This window comes from Ostrinia furnacalis, unplaced genomic scaffold (assembly GCF_004193835.3).
Source record: "Ostrinia furnacalis isolate ACB-3 unplaced genomic scaffold, ASM419383v2 OfSCF4658, whole genome shotgun sequence".
Lineage (NCBI taxonomy): Eukaryota > Metazoa > Arthropoda > Insecta > Lepidoptera > Crambidae > Ostrinia > Ostrinia furnacalis.
This window is the reverse complement of record NW_021134897.1, coordinates 80,977-98,647: the sequence shown is the minus strand read 5'-3', so window position 1 is coordinate 98,647 and position 17,671 is coordinate 80,977. Positions and strand designations below refer to the sequence as shown.

Sequence of the window (17,671 nt, the reverse complement as noted above, 5' to 3'; positions counted from 1 at the left end):
TATAATCTTGTCGATGTCGGTCGTGACGTCTATGGTGGTTTTGTCTATGGTGATCTTGTCTATGACGTGTATGGTCGTGAGGCCCTGTGCGCGCGCGCAATCACATGTTCTGCCAGGGCGCGGTGACGAGCATGTTGGAGTCGAGAGCGCGTGCTATGCGCTCGTGCACGCCGTGAGAGAGCCACGTCATCCGGAGCTGTTCATAGCGCTCCGGGCATAGGTGCAGCGGGTTGCCGCGGCGGAGACCCTGAAAGGGAACAAAGATTAAAATTATTAAATTTTTAGCGTTAAGAGTTGCATCTCAAACTAATTTTGAAAATTTCGACGGGTTCATTCAGTGTCTAAGTAGCTCAGTTGGAAGAGCAGTCGCCCGGCAAGCGGAAGGTCGTGGGTTCTCTTAGGCAGTTCGACTTCTTCAATTTATTTATAATTTTCAAAAAAGATTAAAATTTGCCAACTGATAATTAACGAGTTGTAAGTGACGCCGCGAAGGCTAGACCTTGCGTTACATTTATGTATTTTACCTATTAGAATCACTTTGACAGACAAAAGCACTCTAACGACGAAGCCCTTTTGACCATTAGGTCTGCATTACCCCATCTGATGAATCGTCAACCACAGATAGACTGCCTATCTTACTTTAAACTGCTATGTACAAACTTGCTACATAGCATGCTGCATGAGCTAGGGCAATCATCCTCAGGGACATAGTAGCGTCTTTCGAGCGTCGTCGTCTTACCAGCGCCCGCGCAGCGTCGACGTGATTTTACGCAGCGCTGGTGTCGCTTCCACGCGTTGCCGCACATTTTCTTGGAAAAAGTGAGTTGGGAAGGCATTATAGTCAGCTCACCTGGTCGGTCTCGCCGTAGGAGTCGAGGTAGGGCGCGGGCAGCAGTCGTGGCTCACCTGGTCGGTCTCGCCGTAGGAGTCGAGGTAGGGCGCGGGCAGCAGTCGTGGCTCACCTGGTCGGTCTCGCCGTAGGAGTCGAGGTAGGGCGCGGGCAGCATGGCGCCGCGCGCGGGCGCTGCCAGTAGCATAAGCTCACAGTCCCGCACGCGCAGGAAGACTCCCGCTCCGGCGCCGCAGGATAGCGCGTGAGCGACGCCCGCTCCCACGTGCTCCGTGCCGCCGCTGCGGCCCTGCGGCACAACAAAACAATATTAGCTTCAATCAGAGCGCATATCGCAGGTGGATCGTGCCCACAATAAGGATGTTTCCTGGGTCAAAAAGCAAGAGTTTTAATTAGTCCGTCAGTTAACTTATTAAAAAATACTCTACACGTATTTTTCACTTTTTCAAACTAATGAAAATTTAAAGAGATAAAGCGCGCCAAAGTTCATAAGAAGAGGCCCGTGACGTCAATGCGTGCATAAAAGTGCCGCACGTTGTGACGTCGTGCGGAACTTCAACGCACCATAACTATGTAATTATTTGTTAGATTGACAAATAAAAATATACATGTCCAATATTTTTTGATATTAAACATTACGGACTAAAAAAATTTTTTTAGGAAACTAGCCTATTGACCAAAGTGACCAAAGCTGAGGGCTTAGTCTTCAGTCTTCACTAGTGACTGCGTAAAAAATGACATTGAGGATGGTTTTAGAATCACGCTGACGCACGCTGACCGTCAGCGCTGACGGCCGAAATGTATGGTGCGTCGGCGCCGAGCGATCAGCGTCACTCAGGAACGTTCCCTTTAATTACATACATTTTGATGATCAGCGAGCGGTCATCGCGATTCTAAAACCCGCCTAAATGTATGACAGTTTTTTAAAAAAAATTTAACTATCATCTAAGGCACGATTCACCTCCGACAGTGAGTGCTTGCGATAAACAAGTTTCACAGCACTACAGAAGGTATCATCATCATCAGATTTTAGAAACTAAACAGGATAGGCGGCCCTGTTGCCTTTACCAAACACTATAATCCGGGTCTCTTTAAGACAAGAGTGAATAGGAATTTACTGGGCAGATATACAGGGTGTCCCGTAATGTACAGCCTTGGCCAAAAGTATTGAGCACCCCCTAAATACTGCTTATACATGATAACTATAAAAGATACTCAAAGATATTTGATAAAAACCTTTCCTTGACAGGTTTTGAAACATAAACTCACGGCACAACGTGCAATAAAACACGTTTCGAGATGTTTAGCTATGATACTGTAGTATTGTTAGTCTTTGAAAAATCATAAAAAAACTTCTTCCGACCTCGCTGCTGAGTTATCAGCTGAAATTAATACGCCAATTTCTGCAAGAACAACTCGCAGAAGACTCCAAGAAGCTGGGCTTAAGGGCTATACAGCCAGAAAGAAGCCATGGCTCTCAGAAAAGACCAAAACAGCTCGTTACGAGTAGGCTTTAAAATACCAAACTTTCACTGAGGAAGATTTGAAAAACATTGTGTNGAAACCGGTATAATATTATTCTAATATCCGTAACCGTATCCATAACCGAAACTTCATATCCTTATTATCCCTGTTACCAAGTACAAGTGCAGGCAGAGGAAGGACTTTTGTCACAGTATGTCATCTACTAATTCCTGTCATGGTGACAAAAGTTTCTGTGAATTTTGGGCACATTAGAATAATAATTTTTAACCAAGGTAAATAAAGTTAAAAATTTTTAACCAAGGTAAATAAAGTTAAATAGTCCCGCTATTTCCAAAAAACCAAAAATTGTCGACAATTACAGCAAAAATTTACCAAGTGTTATACCATTTTGGAATCCTTACTAAATGCGCCAAATTATGACGTCACTTGCCACACTCGCGTTTTACATTTTTTTTTCAGTACAGTCAGTTTAAACTAGGCAAAATTTTTATTTTGAATTTTTTTTTTTGAGAATAATGTATTTTTNAGTTATAATGACGTTAAAAAACACTCAGTCCGAAGGGTATGATGGTCTATGCACAAAAGTTCTAAAAATGTGTAAAGATGAACTTAGTCCTGTGTTGGTTTTTTTAGTTAATTTGTCATTACACACAGGACAATTTCCCGAAAAGCTAAAAATTTCCACCGTGAAACCATTATTCAAAAAGGGCGATAAAAAAGACATATCTAATTACAGACCAATAGCGATTCTCTCGGTTGTATCAAAGGTTTTTGAGAAAGTCATGCATAATCAGTTGACATCCTTTTTTAGTAAATTTGACATAATTAAAAAATACCAATACGGCTTTCAAAAAGATAAANTTTTTTTTGAGAATAATGTATTTTTTTCATCCAAGCTGGAGCAGCTGGTTTTGTAATTTTGATAACAATTTAGAGAAGCATTATTCAGGGTTACATAACAAAAAAAAATTTTGGAAAAAGTGAAGATTTGTGGCAACACGAGCAAAAGGACCGTCACCTGGAGTAGAATTTTTAGATTTTTTTTAAATGCCTATTATTTTTAAAATATGCCACATAGATTTTTTTTTTATATTTTTCTGATAACCAGCACAACTTGCCTCAACACCCAGTTCCGGCTTGACGTTACATTACGGGAATAGATGGCGCTACGTGCCATGTAAACATTGGCTCCGTATAAAATTGTATTTTAAAAATGTAAATTTTCGACGTATTTGAGTGAATTTATTAAAAACATGTGAAGAACTGTCTAAATACCGTGTGAGAGTGTTATCCTTCAAAAACAAACAATGATGTGTGAGAAAATGGACAAAAACTATTCTGTGAAATCTTCAGTGAAAAGTGACTGTTATTTGTTAATCAACATAAAACAAACATAACCGTGGGTTTTCAAAACGTTCAGATAAACTGTATGAAAAACAATAGTGAACTGAGTGCTATACTGTGGACAAATTTCCAAGATAAACATTGGTGACTTTAAATTTTTCGTTATTTTTATTTAAATCTTTGACAGTGCCATTGGGAATATGAACACTACTGCACTAGTTAATGAGACCATATTCGCGTGAAGTGTTACGTCAACGCCATCTATTGACATCGGATCAATTTCATCCAACATATCGACGTTTCATTGATTTCGATTGTGATACAAATAGTACCAGGCTCGGCCGGAAGATGGCGCCAAGCGGTTCAAAGTGTATGAAATGCAACAAAGCTATTGTAAATAAACAGCTTTTAGTGTGTTCAGTATGCAATAAATGCTTTCACTTGGACTGTACAAGCGTATCATTTCAACGCTTTAAAATTATGACGCCAGCAAATAAAAAAGGTTACAAATGCGACGCATGCTACACAGTACCAAATACAAGAAGAAAATCTCTGTCTCACCAACCTACAAGCCCTGCTCCTTCCATGAGTAGCTTCAACGACGAACAAAACAATATCACACATCGCAACAAGTATGAAATAAACATATCAACGAAAAACTCATTTGACTCATTATCAGATGAGGAAGCAGAAAACTCTTCTTTGATATTTTCACCAAAAACTGACTTTAACCGAAGTCTTTCAACAATGCGTGCCAATTATAAAGAAGAAATTAACGAATTAAAACAGAAAACTCGGAAATTGGAAGAAAAACTTGAAATTGCGGAAAATGAGTTATCGATTTTAGCATTGGAAAATCACACACTGACAAAAAAGCTTGCGGAATACGACTTGAAAATTGATCAGCTAACACACATTTGCAAAACTCCAAAAAATACGAAGATTAAGAAGAAAGCAGCGACATCGGGCGTAAAACAGTTGAACTACTCACGCGCAGACGATCACATTTGCAAAACTCCATTAAGCACTAGCGTCAAAAAGAAAATAGCGACATCAGGTGTAAAACATCGGTACCATTCTTGCATGGAGGAACTACTGATACATCAAGAAAAAGCGACGACTGATGAACGAACACTAAATCCACAAAATCTCAACAATTTGTCAACAGAGGGTGCTAGTACTGCAAAACACACAAAAAGCCAGATTCATATTATTGGAGATGAAAAATTGAGAGGGCTATCAGCCCTTTTCTTGAAATCTAATGTGGAACGACGGCTAAAACCTTATCAAACCAGTGCTCATATCATCCCTGAAGCCACCAGCACCGAAATATTGAAGCATTGTAAAAGTTTCGGGAGATGTTTGAAGCGTGATGACATTGTAATATTGGGCTTTGGTGGATACGACACCGATATACATAAACTACATTCAAATATTTGTGTTATGTTGAACGAACTAAACAACGCTTCTGTTATTATGTTACCTATTTATTATAACTCTTGCTTTAACGAAATGACACTAAATTATTATATAAAATTATGGTCAAAACATTTTACTTTCTGTTCACATATTGACATGTATAAATTTAATTCTAATTTTAATTTTAATGACATTGAATTTAAAAATTACTTAATTGACAAAATCATTCATTGTATCAACTATATTAAATACAAGAACCATTATTTATCATATGAATTTATACGAAATCACATTAAGTTATCAACTATACTCTCAGAACAAAGTAAAAAAGAGATCTCTCAAAAAAGTATCGCCCCTAAAAAGGGTACGATACCCTATTATTTCAAAAAAATTGACAAATTAAAATCAAACTGCAGTCACAAATCACCAAATCCTATCCAGTGCCAAAACGAGACATTTTTTCGAGCCTAAAGCCAGTAATGTAATAACTATCCTGCACCAAAATATTCATGGCCTTTTATCAAAGAAGGAGGTCATTGAGTTATCTTTTTCTAATATTAAACCTGAAACAAGTCCTGATGTGTTATGTTTCACTGAAACTTTTGTTAGGCGTGGTGATGAAAGTAACATTAACATACAAAACTTTAAATTAGGATCAAATTACTCAAGACAAAACAAAAGAGGTGGATCTTGCATTTTAATAAAAACAGGATTAGAATATAAGAAATTAACATGTTTTGATGACTTGTCTGTGGCACATCACTTCGAATGTTGTGCAATCAATCTAACTACAAATAATTTAATTATTGTATGCATCTATAGAATTCCATCAAAATCTAAAGGACATGTTGATTGTTTCTTTGAAAAGATTGATATGTTGCTGCATAGATGCTTAGTAAAGTTTTCAAAAAAGAAAATAATTGTTGCTGGAGATCTAAATATCAACATGCTAGAAAAAAATCAAAATACAACACGGCTAAATGATTTCTTAAAAAAATATAACTTTTTACTGCATATTAATGAACCCACAAGAGGAAATGCATGTCTCGACTTAATACTGAGTAACACAGAGGGTGCAATTGCCTATGTTCTGACTTTGTGGTTATCAGATCATGATACTGCACAAGTATTAAAATTAACCCTAAAACAAAAACATGAAATACCCAGCTCTATATTTACTTTTAAAAAGTGTTATTCATTAGAAAATATTTATAAATTCAAAGAATATTTAGGTAGTCTTTCTTTTTCTAATGTATATAACCAAATTGAATTAAATCCTGCTTTTGATGAATTTTATGATATATTACTTCTTATTTATAATCTTTGTTTTCCGGTAATAAGATCGAAAAATAGTACATCAACTAAACCTAAATGGATATCAAAGGGTCTCAAAAAAAGTAGTATTACAAAAAGATCACTCCGTTTCAAATACTATTCAAATAAAAATAATGTAAATCGATCCAAATACATTCACTATAACAAGTTGTTTAAGAAATGTATTAACTATTCTAAAAGACTAACCAATCAAAAATATGTATCTTCAAGTAAAAACATATGCAAAGCAACATGGACGATTATAAAAAATGAAACAAGGGGGATGTGTAATAAAAACTATATAAATAACATAATAATAAATGGGGAGGAAATTACTGACCCTATGAGTATTGCCTCAACATTTAACAATTATTTTATTAATGAAACCAATAAAGCAAATGCAAATATAGAAAACACACTAAATAGCAACCTACAAAATAGTATTTTTTTGACACCTGTAGATGATGACTACATTAAAAAAGTTATAATGACGTTAAAAAACACTCAGTCCGAAGGGTATGATGGTCTATGCACAAAAGTTCTAAAAATGTGTAAAGATGAACTTAGTCCTGTGTTGGTTTTTTTAGTTAATTTGTCATTACACACAGGACAATTTCCCGAAAAGCTAAAAATTTCCACCGTGAAACCATTATTCAAAAAGGGCGATAAAAAAGACATATCTAATTACAGACCAATAGCGATTCTCTCGGTTGTATCAAAGGTTTTTGAGAAAGTCATGCATAATCAGTTGACATCCTTTTTTAGTAAATTTGACATAATTAAAAAATACCAATACGGCTTTCAAAAAGATAAATCGACAACGCATGCGGCATTTGACTTAATAAATGATGTTTTACATAGTGTTAACATTAAAAACTACACAACAGCAATATTCTTAGATATGTCGAAAGCTTTCGACTGTGTATCTCACGACCAACTATTACTCAAACTTGAACGCAGCGGAATAAGGGGGCCTGCTTTAAATTGGCTAAAATCGTACCTTATTAAAAGAACACAATATGTAGAGATCACGCAACTGGATTCAAATTCAGTTGCTCAGACATATAAATCGGAACAAGAAATATATAAATTTGGTGTTCCACAAGGAAGTGTGCTCGGCCCGCTATTATTTATATTGTACATAAATGATTTGCCAAACGTAACGGAACAAAAGACTGTACTTTTTGCGGATGATGTATCGATTATAGTTACTACCGACAAGAACTGTTCACTAGATCAACATAAACATGACATCCTAAATGCAATGACATCAGTAATTGAATGGCTTGAAAAAAATAACCTTACAATAAATTTATCAAAAACTCATATGATCAATTTTAATAACTTCAAAAATCAAACAGTTGACATATATTTTAATGGACAAATTCTACGGAACGCGGATAATGTAACTTTCTTAGGCTTGATTTTAGATCCAAAATTAAATTGGGAAAACCAAATAGAGAAGGTTTGCAACAAAATAAACGGTTTCGCTTTTGCTTTATACAAATTGACTAAAGTTGCAAACATAAATACGGCCATTACTGCTTATTATGCGTATGTGGAGTCAGTTTTAAGATATGGTTTATTAATTTGGGGAAATGGAACTAACATAAAAAAACTATTCATCGCCCAAAAACGATGCATCAGGGCTATATGTAATATAGCACCTGATATATCTTGTTTGACATATTTCAAATCGCTTCAAATACTGACCCTACCATGCCTTTATATATTAGAAGTGAGTGTGTTTGTTAAAAAAAATAATCACAAGTTCTTACAAGCGAAACAATTATACCCAAGATCAACGCGAAATTGTCAGAGACTGGTGTTAGAAACAGTCCCAAAAACACGAAGATTTCAAAAAAATTGTTATGATATGTGCAAAACCATCTATAATAAATTACCATGCAACATTAGTGAACTACCGTTAAATAGTTTCAAAACAGAGTTGCGTAGATGGCTATTAGATAAAACTTTTTATTCAATTGACGAATATTTGAAATTCAGGTTGTGATAAATATGGTTGATACACTGCTTGATAATCTTTACTACTATGCGCTTGTAAGTTACTACCTAGTTTGTAAGTGATAGAAGAATACCGGAAGAACTTAAGTACTCCAAAGCCCTATATTTAAAAGCAGATTGACTTGCTGGCTTTTGGACAAATGTTTTTATAGTTATAAGGAATATTTTAATTGGCGACATTGATATGTATTAATTTAATTTTAAATTGACATTTTCTTAATTATTTGACATACTATTGAATCCTGTAATTTTTGCACGTCTGCGAGCAGACTAAACACATGATCCTATTTAATATTGTCACCCTGTATAACTGTGTTTTTGGCAAATAAACGTTTTGAATTTGAATTTGAATTTGACACCCTGTATACAGTCAGCGGTTTTTATCGGTTAGGAATTGTCAACTTTTGGCTACTTTGGATGTCACGTACTATTTGACGCTGACTATACCACCCTAGATTGCACCTCACTTAACATTAGATCAAGTACCTAGCCTTGTACTGCATAAAAAAGGCCTGGTAGTAGAGCCCAACACAACCCCTCCCTGCATGTAAATTAAACATAAATTTTTTTTAAAAGATTCTCACCTTCCTAATTTCCGTCTGGCAGCAGTAGCTTTGTGAGCACAATATCTTGCTGCATACGAGACACATAGTAGGATACTTGCTATCCTCGCGCTCGGAGTTGGGACACGAGAACTCTGAAACTATGTTCATTAACTCCGAGAAATCTTCAGGCAACGGCACTAAACGAGGCGGCTCCACCGGTTCTAAGAGCACACTCATTGGTGGCCATTCTGTGGTCAACCCTAGCCATTCCCGCATCTTCTTCCTAGCTAGAGGAGCGTCTAAAAGCTCCCTGAACGTCATAGGCAGGTCTAGATATCCACACATGGTTTCCCAGGTATCCCCGCCGACTACCGTCAGCTCTGTAGGCGGCATTACGTCACTTAAAAAGTGGAAGAACAGGCAGCAGCAGCGAAGAAAGCCGAGGCACTGGTTCTTGATCATATCCCACACTTCGGTTGGATTAAGATTCTCGTCGATATTTCCTTGGCGGAGTTCGCCTAGTAATGGTACTAAGTTGATCAAATCGTCAGGTCTTTCGAAGTCTTCCTGGCCCTCCATGGGTTCGCTTCGGCAGTTACTGAAGTCCATGATAAGGAGACAGCGCATTAGCAGCGCTCTGAACGCCTGGATCGTCAACATTCTTGCGAGATTTGTCGGTCTGGCTGGTCCAGCTGGCTTGCAGAACAGTGCAGGTATGGTTAATACAACCGCAACGAGGGTTCCAAATGGTTCATGGGCTAACGGTGAGGTATGCTCAAGCGCGTGCAGCGAGCATAGCGCGTGGTGCGCCAGATGCCTCGGGCTGGGCCAGGCGGCTGGCGCGGCCGCTGCGAGCCTTATTAGCACGTGCAATGCGTCGCGGTGTCTTGCTGGTAGCTCGCCGAGTAGCGGGCGATGCTCGGCACGCAGCACAGCGCAGCAGCTGAGCACGCTGTAGGCGGTGGCGCGGTATAACGCGGCGAGAGACGTCATCCCGCCTGATTCTGTTAACCCGCATATGGGCGGCAGGATCTGTGGAAGGTATACACAAACATGTATTTAAAGTGCTCTTCATTTGTTCCGATGAAACAGAAGCTAAAGTAATGGAGTTTTTTTTGCCAATCATCACAAAACTAACCAATATTTTATCCTAAAAGACAGGTAATACATGTAAATGTACAAAGTAATACGAATTTGAAGCGTAACACACTCGAAGCTTGTGTTAAAACTAAAAATTTCACGAAGAAACGTTGTCAAAATGGAAACAATTTTTATAAATTACTTTGTCACTCCTCTCGTATCTTTCATTCTATTATTAAAATATACATTCTCACATTGACCTTATAAGATATTATTTACCAATAGAAAGTTTTCGAAATTGAACAATATTTGCAAAAGAATTTACAGTTTGTTACTCGTACCTACCAACGACGTGACAAAATGCATTACTTCCTCCTACCTAACCAGGCTCTGGTATCTTCAGAGCCCACATCAATTTGAACTTTATGCTGAGAAGATACGGTTGAATACCAATGCCTTTTTTAGGCCAGTGGTGGAATTGTGTAAAGCAATTGTAATAATTTGACAGTTCATAACGTACGATAAAGTCAGTTAAACAAAGCCTTTGACAAATTAATCGTACGTTATGAACTATCAAATGGTAATCATTTTTGCTTCACACAATTCCACCACTGGTTAAGCAATCCTGATTAAAAAGGGTTCAAATTACTTTTACGACAATTCATGACTAATTCTAATACTCACACTGCAGAAGCTCTCGATCAGCGACTTGGTCTGGTCGTGGTACACCGGCACCTCGTCCTCAAAGAGCGCCCTGAAGGTTAGCGCGAGGAGAATCTATAAAAGCTTTCACCTATTTGTCTTTTATAACCATTTCAAATACTCACGCTGCAGAAGCTCTCGATCAGCGACTTGGTCTGGTCGTGGTACACCGGCACCTCGTCCTCAAAGAGCGCCCTGAAGGTTAGCGCGAGGAGAATCTATAAAAGCTTTCACCTATTTGCCTTTTATAACTATTTCCAGTACTCACACTGCAGAAACTTCGATCAGCGACTTGGTCTGGTCATGGTACACCGGCACCTCGTCTTCAAAGAACGCCCTGAAGGCTAGCGCGAGAAGAATCTCTATAAAACTTTCACCTATTGGCCTCTCATGACCATTTTCTTATTGAAGCCTAAGCTTTATTGCTTCATCAAGCTTTATTGAAGCCACGATAGCCGAAAGGTGACGGGGTCGGTCTGGCCGACTCGTGATTAGGGAAACGCGAGTTCGATCTCTGCCGCCGCTCGACTATTGTGATGAGCTCACTCGTGACACAAGCATATTTAGGTTAGTACGAGGGGCTAACGGGAATAATCTTTAAAAATCTGATACTCACACTGCAGAAGCTCTCGATCAGCGACTTGGTCTGGTCGTGGTACACCGGCACCTCGTCCTCAAAGAGCGCCCTGAAGGCGGGCGCGAGGAGGTTCTCCGCGTGAGTGGACACATACACCTCCGATTCGTCTGAAGCCTCCTCCTCCATGTCTGAAGACATCGCTCCCACGCTTCGAGCTCGCGCCTGGAAGGGGTTTAAACTTGGTGTTGGAACATTTTTTGAACAAATGCACAAACTAAGTCCCATTATGCTGGTTGCAAGTCGAGTGTTTGTATAAATCGCAGTCTACAAATATGGAAAACAGCGTCAGCTATGCGAGCTAAACTAAACTGACCTAGCTAAGCTTCTTCTTATCGTGTCGACAACAAACCTACATAGTGTCAGCCCAGAACTCCGATACATGTCAGCAGCATTCATTAACTTATCTCTTGTTCTGCAACCGGCATTAACACCTCGAGTTACGCTTAATATAATGCGGGACTACCAATCCTCGGCAAGTCCAGAATCGGCTGTCCGACACCGACACCATTTGATTGTTGTCACCTCTTTGTATTGACGACTATAAATAGTAATAGGGCACATACTTGACGAATATAAAAAGCGTCGCACTATGTGCGCTACGCTAAATACATTGAATGCGTTATCTCAAAAACAGTTACTAGACCAAATATTTCGTGACAACAAAGGAAGCATAATGTAATTTCAGCAAGGTATTTNATAATGTATTTTCAGCAAGGTATTTAAAACATGCCGTGTGGTGACGGCAGAGTAGAATACATTTGTCACCAACCCCTACTCTTCCCGCGGGTGTCGTAAGAGGCGACTTAGGGACTACACATCAAACAGAGAATGGGCAGCAGCACTCTCTGAAAAACATCAATCTTTTAAACTGCGATCTCCAACCCGCCTGCCAAGCGTGGAGATTATGGCAAAACCCTCCACTATAGTGGAGGAGGCTCATAGTCCAGCAGTGGACTGTAAAGGGCTGTTGATGATGATGATGATTTAAAACATCACAAGCGTCTGTAGTCATATTATCAGCATATTTGCATTCTACAAGGGCAATTTATTTACAGAATTAACTATATCAAATTATAAATTAAATAGGTATGTCACTCATTCGTAAAAGATTAAAACTAGAACACCAATTTATTTAATAGTAGAAGAAGCGAAATGTCAATTTCTATAAATCATTATTGCAGCATAACACATGCAAAGCCACAACAATTAGTTTTAACAATTGATTGAGTACTTACAAAGGCTATATCGCCATCGTAATTTTTTAATGTTAGCTGTAGAAAAGAGAAATGTGTTACTCTCAAAAATTGGTTAAAAACAGATTCGTTCGGGAAATAAGGTGGGTTAATGCATACGGTGGCTATCACGTCGTCAGGTATAGTCTGGTCTGCGAGCACGTAGAATTTTGTCTAATGACCCCAAGCTACCCATCCTTATCGCTCGCGCGTAATTATATTGCTGTCGCGACTGTGCGACGCGCGCCCGCAATGAGTGTGCGAGCATTGGACAAAATTCTACGTGCTCACAGACCGGGCTTTAGCAATGATAAAATAATGTATTATGTATTAAAGAACAAAACGGGGCCGGGCTTGGTGGAGTGTATTGTTAAAGCAGACATGATATGCAGTTAGTCATTGGAATAATGTGTCAATATTTAACAACTTCTATTGAAAGGAAGCAGTAGCATTCAAAACCCCCTGTTTTTTTTACTAAAGTGAAATGTTAGGTGCTCAATTTTTTCTTCACTAAAAATGAAATGTTAAGTGCTCAGTGACTGCGAAAAGGTTAAGGTAATCAGTGCCAGTGCACTATTGATGGTGCTGATCCAACCCAAGTCACAAGGATGTCGCTTGATTTTATTAGTGAGTAAGCCATGGCTATCTGGCGAGGAGCGGGGTTACTCCAAAAAACGTCATCCAAAGCTTCGTATGTTGCCATCCCTCTCGCACAAAGCGAGATGCCAGCATGGCCGAAGGTGACAGATAGATCCGAAACTACGTAAGCAGCGTTTTGGAGTAGCACCCCTGATGTCAAAAAATACAGCTAAACAAAACCTTTGAAATGGAGGCTGTCAATAGTGACTGAGTTTCTTGCGCTGCTTTTTCTCAGCACTGGCCCATTTATTGCCCCGAAGCAGTGGTAGGGTTAATATTGGGACGTGTAAAAGTGCTTATTAAAAGCCTATTTGCAAAAAACGTAAACGAACCAAAGTCGCTGACATAGCCCGACGGATTAGCAAGCTGAAGTGGCAATGGGCAGTGCACATAGTACGCAGAACTGACGGCCGATGGAGCAGAAAGGTTCTGGAATGGAGGCCGCGTAGCGGAAAACGCAGCGTGGGACGTCCACCTACAAGGTGGACCGATGACATCGTAAAGGTAGCAGGGAAGCGCTGGACGCAGACCGCTGCCAATCGATCAACATGGAAAGCATTGGGGGAGGCCTATGTTCAGCAGTGGACGTCCTATGGCTGAAATGATGATGATGATTGCAAAAAAAACTAACTGACCTGTTTGTGCAATTCCTCGCACATTTCAGTGCAGACGTGTGCGGGACTAAGCGCCACCTGGTGACGTAGTGACAGAATAAGTCCGGAGGCGATGGCATACGCCTCCTCCGTAACCGGCGGCGGCGTTCCGGCGGGATGCGCCGGCGCCGGCAGAATCGGTAACGCCGTGTTGCAAAGTCGTTCGCAGAGAGGGCATAGGTATTCCTTCTTTTCGACGTCGAAAGCGGCCGGCTGGCGGAGGCGGTATGGTCTGTGGAGAGATTATGAGTTACTGTTTTGTTGTTAGGTGATTTTATGACAGATATCGACATGTGACTGCAGCTATAGTCCGTGTCAACAGAAGATGATATTTTGGTAATTAAATATGAGCCATGGGCCTTATAAGACGGCTCAAGGTCACCCAAAAAACGAGGAAAGTTCTGGAGTAGCGAACATGGATCGGAAGACGTAGTGTAGGCAGGCCTTCCACTCGGTGGACGGACGATCTAGGTCGCAAAAATGATGGATGTGGGCAGCGCAAGACCAGTTATTGTTATCTTTGTCCATCAGTGGATATCATTTGGCTGACACGAAGACGAATTATACCGTTGTCTATTATTTTGTGGTCTTTGTACTGGGCGGCGGATCTTGAAGCCTTGGTTGCACTAGTCGAGTAATTTAGTAGATGACACGTCAAAAATTAAAGAGAGTTAATGCGCCGTGACGATGCTGCGCAGGCGCTAGCAAGGCGACGAAGCTAAGATATGAAGACTCTTGAAAGACGCTAGTGTAGAAGATTCCACAGTGATTTATAATGTACAAGCACATAAAATCCAGTACATAAGGCGAACTTAATGCCACCTGTCATTCTCCTCCAGTGATGCAGATTTTTCTATTTAGCTCTAAGGTAAACTGGTAGAGAATGCCTTATGGTATTAAGTTCGCCTTATATGCCATTAAATGCTTTGCTCACCGTCGGTTCTCCTTATCCAGCACGTTATCCAGATACTTCCGCCAGCAGCGCGCGTGCAGCGCGTGCCCGCACGACGACACGTGCGGTTGCGCGCCCAGTCCAGCCGGTAAGTGCGCTGCACGCCACGCGCCCGGCCGCCGTCCGTCCGAGCCGACGCGCGCGCGGTTTAACACGGAGGAATGTTGCACGAAGGCTACTAGGACTAGTGGCGCGGCTGTTGCTTCTACGCGGGCCTGGAGAATACATAATAATCACATAAACGGGACTATTCCCACCTCTTGTTCCCACCACTGCAACTCCTGTGTAGCCAGGATCTACAGCTTGACCGCCACAAAAACCCAACCAATGAAGGTCAAGTTTGTCCCGGGGGAAAGTTAAACTGTCATTGGACTCGCAACGAAATTAATCAGAAGAACATAAGAGTTCGAAATTAAGGCTCGACTTCCCTCCATTGCAAAGCGGATGACAGGTGACAAAAAAAGGTTTAAAACCTTTAAGAAAAGATTATGCACCACGGACAATAAATTAAATTAAGGAGGCCTATCTTATGAGTAATTAGCTACCTGCCAATAATATTTAATACAAAATCGCTTAAAAGCACGGGAATTGTTCCTTGTCGCGACAAGATCGATGTAATAAATTGCGGAAACAGATGTATGTTGTATTTAATTAAGCATTATATCACGATAATAATCACATAAGGTGGACCGACGACTTCATGATAATAGCAGGAAGGTGCTAATACAGGCCGCTACCAACCGGTCATTATGGGAATCATCGGGGGAGGCCTATATTCAGTGGACGTCCAGTGACGGAAATGATGATTATATTGACAACGCGAAGCGAGCATCGCTCACAGAGTATAATATTTGACAAGCGACATAATTTTGCCGCGTGGTAGTGTTCAGAATAGAAACTACCACAAAGATTGCGATCACAAAATCTCAGTCATATATTATTATGCAAAATTCAGGCCTTCCCAACCCGTCATCAGATCAGTATGAGGAGTAAGGGCGAAGGCAAATGATTCTGGTAACAAATGATGCTAATCAGGCTATATGTATAAGCCCATCTGGCCAGCGTAGGGTGTAGGCCAAATCCTTCATTTGCCTCTGGTATATTAGAGAGGGTTGTGTTCCTGCAGTAGACTGAATGAGCTGATGATGAAAACAATAGTTTTCTTGTTACAAATAAAGCTGCATAAACGTCAAGTTAGCGTGGAAAGTGTAGACCAAATCCTCTATTTGCCTCTGGTAAACCCTCTAAGGTTTGTGGAGACTAATGCCCGTATTCACCTTCGTCTTCGTTCGTTTGAACAAAGAAGCACGAACAAAGACGAAGGTGACGGACATAAGTGGCTTGTTGTAGAATGCGCGCTGCGACTGCAGTAGACTGAATGAGCTGATGATGAAAACAATAGTTTTCTTGTTACAAATAAAGCTGCATAAACGTCAAGTTAGCGTGGAAAGTGTAGACCAAATCCTCTATTTGCCTCTGGTAAACCCTCTAAGGTTTGTGGAGACTAATGCCCGTATTCACCTTCGTCTTCGTTCGTTTGAACAAAGAAGCACGAACAAAGACGAAGGTGACGGACATAAGTGGCTTGTTGTAGAAAGCTTTTATTGCGCCATTTTATCGATTTTGGGTGATAAACCTACAGGATGGAAACGATAAGTGATCTCACTCGATTATTTCTAAACTATACAAGATATCGAAAAACTGGTTACTGATCCTGAAAATGCTTCATGAGTTCTATCAAATGGTACCAATGATATGTTACAGAATAAACTGGATCTATCCGAAAATTCAATGTTTCCAGCTTCCATACATTTAGATAAGCCTCAAAAGTCGATGAAGCACCTGATGTCATGCCCTGAGTGCCCAAGCAACTGCACTCAGAAGGATTTGATTAGTGCTACTGACAACGCCACTCTTGTGGCGGAGTTTTGGGCTGACACTGTGTAGGTTTGTTGTCGACACGAAAAGAAGAAGAGCCTCAAAATATTAAAAACTATTAAAGTTTTTCGATAACCTGTGTAGTTTAGAAATAATCGAGTGAGATCACTTATCGTTTCCACCCTGTATATGTTTGTCGTCTAAAATCATCGATAGGATTTTATCACGTCGCGCATCGTAGCCCTGATACGATGGCTCACCTCCTCCTGGCACATGATGCAGACGCGCGGCGCGTCGGGCACGCCGCCGCCCCACACGCCCAGCGCTGAACCGCAGTATAACGAGCGTAATTCCTGCTCCTGGTTCTCTGGGGGCACCTGGAATAAACGGGTTTGTATACGAAAATATGGCGCAAGTGCACTATGCGGAAAATTTACCGAGACAAAGCGCTACCGGAAAACAAGGTGGACCGACGACATCGTAAAGGTAGCAGGAAGACGCTGGACGCAGGCCGCTACCAATCGGGCAGCATGGAAAGCATTGGGGGAGGCCTATGTTCTATACACTCGCCAGCAAAAATATGGAATCACCCTATTTGTTTAGAGCGATCACAAAAACTAAAAGACTGATAGAAGACAAATAAAAATGGTACCATTTAAATAATTATAAACTTTAAATTGATACCACAGATACATACATAATCATTCAGTTATTATGATCGCTCAAAACACAAGGGGGTGATTCCATACTTTTGCTCGTAAGTACAGATGGCGCTATTCTCTTCACAGACATTTCTTTATCATAATCATAACACATCCGCTACGTAGCTCAATATGCCACCTTCAAAGCACTTGAGGCTACAATAGTCATGTAATTTAATGATAATTTTTAAACTAAAATATAGATTTATCGACTG

The 17,671-nt window shown here is 40.2% G+C and overlaps 1 protein-coding gene across 1 annotated transcript in view; it reads right to left on the bottom strand.

Moving 5' to 3' along the window:
• Ubr1 (Ubr1 ubiquitin ligase) overlaps window positions 1-17,671 on the bottom strand; it is a 59,657-nt gene continuing 41,986 nt past the window's right edge. The window contains exons 22-28 of the mRNA XM_028314295.1: window positions 17,016-17,132; window positions 14,860-15,092; window positions 13,908-14,157; window positions 11,381-11,563; window positions 9,022-10,014; window positions 963-1,139; window positions 1-247 (exon numbers count right to left, since the gene is read on the bottom strand). Of these exons, the coding sequence (XP_028170096.1) occupies window positions 101-247; window positions 963-1,139; window positions 9,022-10,014; window positions 11,381-11,563; window positions 13,908-14,157; window positions 14,860-15,092; window positions 17,016-17,132 (2,100 nt within the window). The 3' untranslated portion in view covers window positions 1-100. The remainder of the gene's footprint in view (window positions 248-962; window positions 1,140-9,021; window positions 10,015-11,380; window positions 11,564-13,907; window positions 14,158-14,859; window positions 15,093-17,015; window positions 17,133-17,671) is intronic.